We start from the raw sequence: 12,756 nt of genomic DNA, 5'->3' as shown, positions 1-12,756 counted from the left end.
AAGAAAATCTTGTATAGACTGCCTTGAGAAGAACAGTGCCCTTCAGTGAAGTGATACAGACAGCCTGAAAATCTTGCAAGGAAGGAGGAGGTGAATAAATAACCAGACCACACTTTCCATCAGATATTTTACTGAGATTCTTCGCTGGATAAACCCAACTAACTGCTGAGGGTGCCATTAATGTAGTTCATAGAATCGGCCTCCCAGGGTAAGGTAGGGCAGAGAGAGGCTCTGTAGGGGAAAATGGAAGACATCTGGCAACATCAGTAGTTAATGAATTGAAAATATTTGTGTCCTACAACTAGTTACTCCACTGCTAAATATAGCTATGGAACTGTCATATGAACATGCAGATGTGTACATGTTCAATACAATACTGTTGAGAAGACTGGATAAAACAAAATTTTATCAAGACGGAATAGGCAGGTAAAAGGTAGATGGATATGTGATAGCACACTATAGATCTAGGTTGCTCCATCAGCACATGATGGTTTAATAAATTAGGTTTTATAAACTGGTTTATGTTTCTAATCTGTAACTGATTATACATCTCCACATTTGAATGCCACACAATTTGTTGAAAAGGGAGGAGGGACATAATCTTAGCAGAAAACTTATTCTTTGCTTGACCTTTTAACTCTTATCTTGTGGATTCTGAATACATCTGTGTTAGTCTAGAGAACTTCAGCATTTTTATTCTATGTCATACATTATAAAAAATGTTTTACCAATTTGAAAAATCTTTTTTTTTTTTTGGTACCAGGGATCGAACTTGGGATCTTGTGCTTGTGATGCAGGTGGTGGCACCACTGAGCTAAATCCCCAGCCCCTGAAAAATTTCATTTTTGTTCACGGCACTGTAACAAATGCTTTATTATGAATGGTAATTATAGAAATTATACAGGCTTCCATTTACTCAGTGTATATCATATTCCAAGCATTATATACAATCTTTTATATGCTTTAGTTTAATACTTTTAACAGCCTTATAGATTTTATTAAATTTAAATGTTTTATTAAATTAGCTAAGTGACTGGTGTATCATAAATGCTCAATTAAAGTAACTGTTTTTAGTATGATTTATTTTTGTCTTCTTTTTATAGATAACAAAACAGATTTGGAAAGCTAAGGTAGCTTCCTAAAGCTAGTTAGTGGCAGAACTGAAACGAATTCAGGTTGGTTTGGCCCCAAGTCTGCATTAATTTTTATTATGAAGAATTTAATACTTTACAACCACTTCTATGTCAATGCATTTAATACTCTAACAACAAGCCTAATTCAGGATGATATTTATTTTTCAGGTTAGGAAACTAAGTTTCATAGAGAATAATTATTTATTATTATTTATGTTTATGAATGATGCAATTGCACTGCTGATTATTGACAGAGGTGGGTTCCCTGGGAAACACATCTGGTGGAGATTACCGTTCAGGACATTCATTGGGAAGCGCTCACCTGTGAGGTCCCATGGAAGGGAAAGAAACAGCAGTAGGCAGAGAGAGAAGATGAGCTGCGATGCAGTCTCAGTGAAGGCCTCAGCTAGCCCCACAGGGCCCTCTGAGAGGTATGGTCTTTCAGAGTTGTCTTTAGTTGGGACAAGGGTTTCAGAAATTACAGTCTTTTACTCCTATGTTTATCACTCATTCCTTAGAAAAGGATATGCTTTTGGGAACTTAGCTCCTTTTAGGAGAGAAAACTCCCAAAGACAGCTAGCTGACAAGTAAGAGCTGTCTGCTAGCTGCATTTCCAGCAGTTGGGAAAATGTCATTTATTCCTAAAGGAAGATTTAGGAGCCACATCAAACATCCACTTCAGGATAACTTAAGAACAAAAACCCTACTTTTCTTTCATTTTATGCTGTTATTTCTATTTTATTGAAGATTTAAGAACTTTGCACAATAACTTTTTGTTTCCATATTTGAAATTCAATCTTGCAAACCATGAGTATTAACTATATTACCATTACTATGACAGCTCATCATATGATTGTTACAAACTTGACAATTAATTATATTACCACTAAAAATTCTAGGTGTATTTTAATATGTTACATTAGAGGCAGTGGAAATTGTATATATGCAATTCTAAAATACTGGCTTAATCAAATGAACCCATAATGTGAAGCTACTTTTACTTCTGGCATAATTCTCTTTTAAAAAATTTTACATGTATGTAACTTTTCCAATTTTTCCTTTGTTTAAGCTGTTTTCAGAGGAGGGTTTTGTTGGCTGAGACTGAGTTCTACTCCTGTAGGAAAAGATAAGTGAGTTTATTGCAACACTCTGTGGAAACTTAAAAAACTCTCAATGACACTCTCTCCTATGAAGTGTCATACAAAGTGTTTTTTTTTTTTAAAGTTGACATCCTTAACACTAATCCTACCATTTTTCTTACTAGCAAAGTATTTAGGTTTTCTGATCTCATAAAGTATGTAATATATGGGAATAGTACTTGCATGTACTAAGCACTTAATAATTGTTAAACTGAAATGTCATTACAAGCTTACCCAAACTTATAAAATATTAGCAACAACCAAACACTAAGAATTACTCTCATAGTATAAAATATCTGAATGTGAGATGAACAGCAAAATTATTTATGAGGGGTTCAATTTGAGCATTAAAACCCCTAATAGTTTCATTCTAAATTCAGGATTCCAAATTGGATCCATTTCTGATAACGGCATTATTCTGATTTATTTAGTTTGAGAGAACCAGTTTTACAGACCAAGAAACTAAGATGCAGAGAATTTACAAGCTAATGACAATAGGGCTAGAGCCTAGTTCTAGGATATCTTCTGCTCTCTCACTGTCAGTACAGAGGTGGGGGCAAATTAAAGGTTGAGAGGGAAGGGAGCATGCAACAACAGACATGGACTACAAAAAAGAAAAAAAGATTACAGTATTAGAGAGATAAAAATATTGAATGTCAGAAAAAATTCGTGTAAACACATATGATAGATCAGTTGAGAAGAAAAAGTGAAAACCTTTTCTACCTAGAGGTAAGTCCAGAGATGATACCACTCTTGAAAATGTCTTTATTCCTCTTTCAAAATATTATATAATATTAAAAATTTATCCATTTTTTAAGAACATTGATAACATAATCTGAATTTACAGGTAGAGAAATATAATAGCATATGGCTCAGTTTAGAATTATTTCTCTAATAACTAACAAATGTGTCACATAAGTCCAGTATAACATTTTTATTGGCACTTGAAATAAATGTATTACTCACTAGTGGATGTGCCAAAAAGAAAAACCCCACCCTAATTCCACCCCCACAGAGCTACGAATGATTATTTATTAAGCAGTGACACAGTGACTTGGAGTGCAAAACAGAAGTCATCATGGTTATCTGAGTTTTTAAAGAGTAACTGTCGTCATAGTGTTAAGATCAAAAAAGGCCGGCCCTAAAAAAACTTCCCATTAAAAACAAAACTCAGTTTTGATTCTGATACTTGAAACTGTGGCTGGTTTCATTTTTGAGGGAAATCCTTTTCAACTTTCTAATATGTTGTTGCCCACATTTAATACATTTAATTCACTTAAATTAGGTGTTAGCTGAAATACTGTACCTTATGTAAGAAAGCTTTCAAAACTGAGCACTGAGCCTATATCCATCACTTATCTAGGCAAAATGTACTGTCTACTGGTCAAAACTAGGTGGTCTTTTTTGCTTCCAATAGACTTTAGGAACTATTAAAATTTTCAGCATCCTATCATATTAACCTAAAGTAAACAAAAATATTTAGCTAATGTTTCTGACTTAAAAGAATCATGCATACTGTTCTGGGTCTAGCACTACACTAAACACAAAGGAGATACCCTGAATCATTGACTACGGGGTTGACTGTCAGGATGGTAGTAAGAGTTCACTTTCCAGAGAGGCAAAACTAAAGGACACTACAAATTTAACCACGTAAAGTCTTTGGAAAGTGTCCTAAGGGTACAGAAAAATGCAGAAACATTTAAGAAAACCTACTACAACTCTGCAAAAAACAGGAGTCTGTAGCAGTTGAACCATTACCCACTCACTACCCCTCCACCAGGCCAGCTCAGCTTGGCAGCAGCTCTACTCTGGGTGAACGTGACCAAGACTGAGTTCCCTCTACCCTCATCACCCAGAAAAAGGGCTAGCATAATTCTTCTAGAGGGGCAAGCCACCAGCATTTGCACTTTCCTTTGATCTCTGAAGTGGCTAAATTTTATAAGTATGGCAGAGAGGTCCAGGACTCTCTTCTACTGCATCCCATAGGATGGAGACTCCTCTGTTAACATACCTCTAAGGAAACTGCTTATTCTGAGGCAAATATGAATGACTATGGCTTGGGAACACAGGTTTAAATTATGCTGAATGACACGTTCCACCCTTGAAGAGATTATGTGAACTTTTATAGCTGCAAAACAAACAAGGTCCTAAATCAATAATTTACCAAATACTACAGTACACTGATGAGGGAATCAAGCAGGCAGGCTACAGCAAGACAGCGAGTTTTTTCTAACGTTTCAGGTGTTACCTTAAAGCATCCTTAGCTTTAGTGTTGGTGAAGATTACAGGTCTGCTAAGCTTTGTGATAGGGAGTTTTACCTAATAGGGATGTTATGTCCATACAGAGGTTGAAAGTAAGTGGCTCTTAAAGGGACTAAGATAATTTGGGTCTTGACCTGCAACATTTCATCTCTCCACAATTCAGGATGTTCTACTTAGCCAAGGCCAATCTGCAGGAATTTTATTGTAGATAGGGGTTCTTCAGAGAACTTCAGCTTCAACACTCCCCCCCCTCCACAACACATACATTCTGAGGCCCCAACTGTCCTCACCCTAGCTTGCTCATAGAGCAGGGGTTCTATGCTTGGAGAAGCAAACTGAGATGATCATAGGCTACTGCCCCACTCAGCAATCAGAGCAGTGGCTCAGAAAATCTCTAGAGAGAGAAGTAGTTCATAAGAAAGAGAGCTCATGCCCGGGGATTTAGCTCAGTGGCGTTGCACCTGCCTCGCAAGTGCAAGGTCCTGAGTTTGATCCCCGGTACAAAAAAAAAAAAAGAAAAAGAGAGAGAGCTCAGAAGCTCAGAAGCTCAGATGCTCTCTCCAAAGGAACTGACTTTCAGAGTGTGAGGAAATTCAAGCATAAGGGGACCCTTGAACACAACAGCTTCCTTAATTAGGAACAACAGGTTAAATTGTAGGCCACCTAGTTCACCACAGAGAACCAGAAAAAAGACACAGCCGAGAAAAGCCCTCTGGGTGTTAGAACAAATCTCAAAGGCTAGCTTCAAAAACTACCCCTGTCCAAACTTAATTCTGTCAGAATACAGGAGCAATTTATGCCCCAGGGCATATAAAAACAGAGCAATTGGCCAGTGATTAGTGGATCCTAAGGGCTGAGTAAGTCCAGTTGAGGTACACAACCTATCAGAGTGATTAGGAAGAGTTTAAAAAAGCAGAAGGACTATGTATGCCCAAGACTTTACCTTTTAGGAGTGACATCAAGGACTTCACTCCTTGGGGAAAATACAGACTTTGCAAAAATAGTCCAGCAAAATCATTCAACAAACAAGAAAACAAGAACTCCTTGGGAGTAGGGAGAGAGGAACTGTTAGTATGTATTACCTAAAATATCTAGTTTTCAACAAAAAATGATACATTCAATGAAATAGGGTGTGAGCCATACAAAAGAAACTTACTGCGAGAAGGAACAGATGTTATATATAATAACCTTCAATGCAGCCATTATAACATGTTCAAATAACTAAAGTAAACTCTGCTTAAAGGAGTAAAAGAATGTACGAAGAGTATCAACAAAGAGAAAATTTTAAAAAAGAACCAAAAGGAAATTCTGGAGTTGAAAAGTACAGTAATGGAAAATTGAATCAAATTCAATGGTTAGGTTCATTGTTGACCTTATAGAGAAATTTGTTTCGGTTCTTGTCCACTTAAGTTCGTGACTAGAGTCATGGAAAGAATTGTTTGTGAATTGAGGAACCACTGTACTAGAGGAATTCTGAAGTCTGAAAACAAGTACACCCAGATGGGACTCTAAATTCACACAAAATACTAAAATGGAAAAGTATTTATTTCATTACAAAAGACAGCATAAATGCATATTTCTTTTTTGTTTTAGTGACTTAAACATCTACTGCAGATAGTAATATGCATGCAATCACCTTATTAATAGAAATACATTTGAAGTTAAGAGCACAAAAGAGTTGAGTGCAAACAGAGTTGTACAGGAATAAGGAAGTAACACTGAATGGTAACTTGAACCCATAGAATGAATGAAAAAACCCAGACATAGTAAAGAAGTACATAAATATAACAAACTCGATAATTATAAACTTGATAATCTTTTCTTTTTCCAGTTCTTTAATAGATATAAAATATAACTATTAATTATAACACTGTATATACTGCTGGGTCTGTAACATATATAGATGTAGTATATAAAACAGTAATAGTACAGAAAGATGCAAGATAGAATAGAGGTATATAAGAGTAATAGTTCTCTCACTAGAGTTAAGTTAGTATAAATCTAAAAAAATGACGCCTTAAGATGTATACGGTAAGCCCTAGAACAGCCACTAAGAAAATAACTAAAAATATATTTTAAAATCATTAAAGGAATCAAAATGCTACAATTAATGTAAAGAAGAGTAGTAGAGTAAAAATACCCAAAATATACAGAAAACAAAAGTAAAGTGACATGTCAATCTATACCACTATAACATTGAATGTGACTGGATTAAAAAATTCAATGAAAAGGTAGATTGTCAGAGTGAATTAAGTAAAAGAAGATCCAACTATATGCTATCTATAGGAGATAAATTAACATGAAGCAAAGGATTATAGAAATGAAGGAAGGTATAGACAATTCAATATTAATATTTAAAGACCTCAGCACTCCACTTTCAATAATAGGACAACTTCGCAAAAATCAACTTCTGCCTAGAAATGAGACTTAACTAACACTACATACAAACTAGACCTGGTAAACATCTGAAGCTTCATCCAACAAAAGAAAATTATAGGGGCCCGGGATTTAGCTCAGTGGTGCCACTGCCTGCCTTGCAAGCGCCAGGTCCTGAGTTTGATCCCTGGTACCAAAAAACCCAAAAAACCAAAAAAACTACACAGTCTTCATACACAGAAGATTCTATACGACAAATAATATGTTAGGCCACAATACAATCCTCAAAGAATTTTAAAGGATGCAATCATAAAATATATTTTGACCATAACATAATGAATTTTAAAATTAGTAACAAATTTGTGGTAATAATATGTGGAAAATAATATACTCCTAAAAAGTGGTTCAATACAGAGTTAACATATGCTACAATTCTCCTAGATACATACCCAAGAGAAATTAAAACATGTCCATAGATTAAAAAGTGGAAACAATCTAAATGTTCTTCAATGTTTATCAATTGATGGATGGACAAATGTTGCATTATCTGAACAATAAAATTGAATAAAGGAGAGGTTTATATTGGCTTGTAAAGTTACCAGCCCATAGTTGGCCAGGTCCAAGGCAGAAGTGCATGGTGGAAGGACCTGGGCAGAGGAAGGCTGCTCACCTCATGGCATCCTGGAAGCAGAAAGAGTGAAGGAAGGAACTGGGAAGGGAGGTATACCCTTCCAGGTCACACCCCTGTGATCTGCCCCTTCTGATCAGGCCCTATTTCCCAAAAAGCAAGTCAGCTATAATGCCTCTATAATCCAACAACCTTCCAAAGGTCTCACCTATGTTCACATGAGGCTTGAGGGGGGTCGTGTACATATAAACCATAACAGTCACAAAAGACAATAAAAAGGACCACTGACAAGAAATATCCAGACTAGGCAAATTTATAGACAGAAGTAGATTAGTGGTTGCCTAAAGCTGAGCATTCCTCTTTAAATTAGCACTTTCTTTTCAATAATATCTACATTTTATACTTGTTTTCAAATTCAGGTTCTATAGCAGACATTTTAAGATTTTTCCATCACCCATTGTGTTACTTTTCTCTTGCTGCTGAGACAAAACACCCAACACACAAAGTTAAAGGGGGAAAGGGTTTATTTAGCTCACAGTTTGTACAGGTCTCAGTCCATAATCCGCTGGCTCCAAGGCAGAGGGGCAACAGTTCATAACAGCAGAAGACAGCAAAAGCAACAAGAGAACTTAACAGTGTCTTTTTGCCTCTTTTATCTTATTCAGACTATGGGGATTAGGGTGGTGCCTAACCAACCACTTACATGTGGTGGTTTAGTCCCAGCACATTCCAGATTCAGCCACCTTTGAAAAAGAAAGCCCCACCTCATCTGCTTCAGGCTTTGGGGGACATCTAAACACAAACCATAATACCCATTTTTGCTAACTTTTTAAAATCTCTTGAAATCTTAGAATTTTAGAGCTTTAGAGTTGATAGAAATTGTACATATCACTGAGTTTTATGCATTTAAGTGGCTCCCAATAAGGCAAAATACAGAATACGCCCAGCATCCCGGCTTCCCATGATAGTCAATATTACCTCCCAGATATAACCACTATTATGATTCTACATTTGTAAGTAACATTTGCCTATTTTGAACTTACAGAAGTTGAACAATCATATAGTACATACAAAGTTTTGTGTTTGGCTCCTTGTGCTCATTATGTAAGATTCACACATGTTTTTATGGGTAGTCATAATTTGTCATGATTTATTACTGTGCAGTATTCCATTGTATAAATATCCTGACAGTTATTTATGCATTCTACTGTTGGACACTATGGAAGTTGTTATCCTTGAGCTCTTAATAAATAAATCTACTGTAAACAGTAATATACTGCATGTCTTTTTTGGACACGTGCAGTCATTTCTCCAGGTCTTATATTTAGTAGAACTGCTGGGTCATTAGGAAAACGTGCCTACTTTTAGTAGATACTTCCTAGTAGTTTTTCAAATGATCTTTACCATTTATAGTTTAACTCGCAATGCATGAGAGTTTTATTCTATATCCCTACCACACCTTCAGGTCATTTTTTTTTTCTTTGTGGCACTGAGCCCAGGGCTTTGCACATAAGCATCTGTTGTATCACTGATCTGCACACCAGCCTTTGATGGTCTTTTATATTTCATTCTTTCTGGTGGGTGTGTAGATGTACCTCATTGTGGTTTTAATTTATATTTCCCTAATAAGTAATGCTGCTGACCTCTTGTTGACTGAATATAGCTAATGGACTTGAGGCTGCTGACCTTTGCTTTTGACTAATTGCATTGGCTATTCTTGTCTTCTTTTCCTGGTTCTTTCTGTCCCTCTTTCTATGAATGCTGGTGCCCTAGAGTTCAGTCCTGTCTCCACCATTCTATAGGCCATCTGATTCAGTCATTAATGTTAAGTTCTCAATTTTTATCTCCTGGTGGATAGCTCTCCTGAGTTAATGACCAATGTATTGTATTATTTATTCAAATCATTCCCTTCTAATTGCTTTGCTTCTTTCAGAGATGTCCTTATTTTAGTAAATGGTAACTCCAACCTTCTTGTTGCTCAAGCAAAACAAACAAGAAAACCCCATAAAAATAAACTTTTATCTTTGGCTATTGCTTTTTGCTTGGAACTCATAATCTGTAAAGTAAATCCTATTGGCTGTTTCTTAAAAATGTGGGTTGGTCTCAGCTGATTTCATTATTTTCATTGCTATCTCAAGCTGCTACCATTTTGTACCGATAATAATTGCAGTGTCCTCTTAACTAGTATTCAGTTTCCATGTTTGTGCCCCTAGTTTATTCTAAAATAGTGGTAGGAGACTCCTTTTAAAAGACATCAGACCATGTTAATTTGCCACTCAAAATCTTCCAGTGGTTTTTCCAGCTCATGTTGTAAAAACTAACAAGGTTCAAATTATCCAATCTCCTATTTCTTCTGAATTACTATTTGACCCATCACTTACTTGACTCTAGCCATTCTAGCTTTCTTGTAGCTTCTGGAGTATTTTGGTATTTTTTACTCATTTGTGTTTCTGAATAGACTTATCTCAGATACTTGCACAGCTTACTCTGTAATCCTTTATGTTTTTGATATGAGATGTGAGGACTGTGTGGGCTTCCCTGACCACTCTGTTTAAAATACTACTGTTGTTTCATTTTTCTCCATGGGATTTATCACTTCTGGTATCTTACACTTTATTTGTTGGTTCATTTCCATTAGAATGTAAGTTCCACAAGGGCAGGGAAAATTATTTTCTAACACCTAGAAAAATGGCTGGTACATGGTAAGTACTCAGTAAATTTTTTTTTTTTTTTTTTTTTTTTGGGTACCGGGGATCAAACTCGGGAACTTGCACTTGTGAAGCAGGCGGTAGAACCACTGAGCTAAATCCCCGGCCCAGTACTCAGTAAATGTTGAAGTGCTATTTTTGTTTTTTGAGACAGGGTCTTGCAATGTAGTTCAGGCTGGCCTTGAACTCAATATGTAGCCCAGGCAGGTCTTTAGCTTATGATCCTCCTGCCTCAGCTGCCCAAGTGTTGGGATTACAGGTGTACTCCACCACACCCAGTTTTAAATATAAATGATCTGAACTCTCAACTTGTGCTACTAGTGGTGTGAATTTCAGCAATTTATTTCAACAGAATCTCTGCAATTCAATTTACATACAATAGGAATATATTCCACATGGCACTATCCTACAAACAACATTAATGAAGGGCTTACTACAGAATAGGCATTCAAATATTAATCTCTTCATCTATTATCTTTCTTCTTCCCAAGTAGAAAGATGTTCTTCTCTAACAATTCTCTATAGTTTAATCAGTTTAATTTGGAGCAATACAATTTCCACATTTTCAAAATAGGAAGTTATAGAAATATGGATGCACGGTTTCAAAATTATTTTCTCTTTGGTTCATGTTTACTTCTGAAGCAACTGTAGATAAATGGCATCTGTTTAAGTATAGCACTAAGTTAAGGAAGATTTGGAGACTATATTGCCGGCTAAATTGAGCATGCTCTTTTCTTTTTTGTTAAATTCTTTTATTGGTACATTTTAGGTATACAACACATTTACATTTCTCATTGGGAACTTGTATCTTTACATGATGCATCTTGGTTCTTATTTTGTCCCCATTTCTAGCCCTCCCTTCACATCCTCCACCCTTCCCTATTTACAAAGACTTTATTTCCATTTTTTCCATTTCTCAGCATTTTTCCTTCCCTTCTTTCCTTTCCCCTGCCCCTTCCATGACCCCTACCCCTTTGGACCTTTTCCTCCTATTTTACATTATCGATTATTCATTCTAATCATTGGTACATTTTAGGTATACAATATAATGACATTCATCATTGGAAATTTGCACCTTTACATAGTCTCTCTTGGTTCTTATTTTTCACCCTTGCCCAGCCCTCCCTTCAACCCCTCCAGTCCTCCCTATTTACAAAGATTTTGTTCCTATTTTTCCATTTTCTCATATTAATCCCATTCCCTTCTATCCTTTCCCCTAGCCCTCCCACTTCCTTCCCCTTTGCCCCTTTTCTTCCTATTTCACATCACCTATTATACGTTTAGTCCTTATTTACACTTTCAGTTTCTCACACCAGAGAAACTATTCGGTATTTATTCATGTGTGTCCTGTTTATTTCACTTAAGGAGCATGATCTTTTCTTAAGTTCACTTTTAAAATCCAAGAATTAGTATATATTTTTTTGAAAGAGAAATCTTTTATTAATTCTTGAGACATCAGAAATTATATACCAATGCCATTCACTTTTTAAATATTCCTTATGTTATACATAGCATATGCCATATTACCAAATATAGTGGATCCTCAAGTTACGACTGGAGTGACATTCGAACAACTTAGGCTAATTGGGTTAATGGAAGATTCATCTGCCTCTTGTTATCTATAGCATGTACCCAGGTAAACATCCAGATCTCAGCTGTATAGACTTATAACCAGCCCTCCCTCAGGAACCGATCAAGTTCATAAGTCAAAGGTCCACTGTATAATTTACATAAAAATTCTAATATACTTTGTTTTTTTCACATTCCCTAATTTTCTGCTTCTGTACTTTCCATTTTAAATATATTTCCTTTATTTAATAAAAATTAAAAACTTTTACATTTACTTCTAACCTTTCAATTCTCTGGAATACTTTCAAAATTAATAATTTCTCAATAATGTAATATGACTAAAAATATCCAGTAAGAAACCCCCTATAATAACAAAAGGGGGAAATAAGGACTAAAAGAAAGCTATTGACTTATGAACTCTTCACAAATTTTATGATTCTCTATGACAGATGAAGAAACTTCTTAAAATGTAAAGAACTATAAATAAAACTTTTATTTTAAATGTGATTCAAACTAAAGAATTACACATAATTTATACTTTATGAAAATCAACATAAATGTATTTATAACTCAAACAGACAAATCACTTTGTAAAGAAAACCCCTCTGCTTTATTTTATCCTAAGTTTTCCTGTGGAGTATGAGCAAAGAATTTAAAGTTATGCTGTGCCACTAAAGACTAACAGCAATGCTAGGGCAGTTTAAATAGGATGTACCTACATAACGTAAATATTAGGGTTATTTTCTTTGGAAAGTCATCTTGCAAACAAAAAGAAGCAGCCCAAATCCGCATACTGTAATAGCTGTGCTCTTCAAAATTCTACTCTTCCATGTAGATATTTCTTCCATTAATGGTATATGAGTTGGATCATTTTTTCGTTCATTTTGCAACTAATATTTAGAATAGAAAAAATTAGTGTATGTACACTGAACATAAAAACA

General features: G+C 35.5%; 1 protein-coding gene across 1 annotated transcript in view; it reads right to left on the bottom strand.

Moving 5' to 3' along the window:
- Positions 1-10,646: 10,646 nt before the first annotated feature.
- The window catches only part of Asz1 (ankyrin repeat, SAM and basic leucine zipper domain containing 1), a 55,972-nt gene continuing 53,862 nt past the window's right edge, over positions 10,647-12,756 (bottom strand). Inside the window, exon 13 of the mRNA XM_004865256.3 lies at positions 10,647-12,705. Within this exon, the coding sequence (XP_004865313.1) occupies positions 12,553-12,705 (153 nt within the window). The 3' untranslated portion in view covers positions 10,647-12,552. The remainder of the gene's footprint in view (positions 12,706-12,756) is intronic.

The sequence above is a fragment of the Heterocephalus glaber genome, unplaced genomic scaffold, assembly GCF_053883595.1.
Source record: "Heterocephalus glaber isolate CG9 unplaced genomic scaffold, H.glaber_assembly_v1.0 deba00000546, whole genome shotgun sequence".
Taxonomy (NCBI): Eukaryota; Metazoa; Chordata; class Mammalia; order Rodentia; family Bathyergidae; genus Heterocephalus; species Heterocephalus glaber.
Note: the sequence above shows the minus strand (reverse complement) of the source record. Positions and strands in the feature narration are given on the sequence as shown.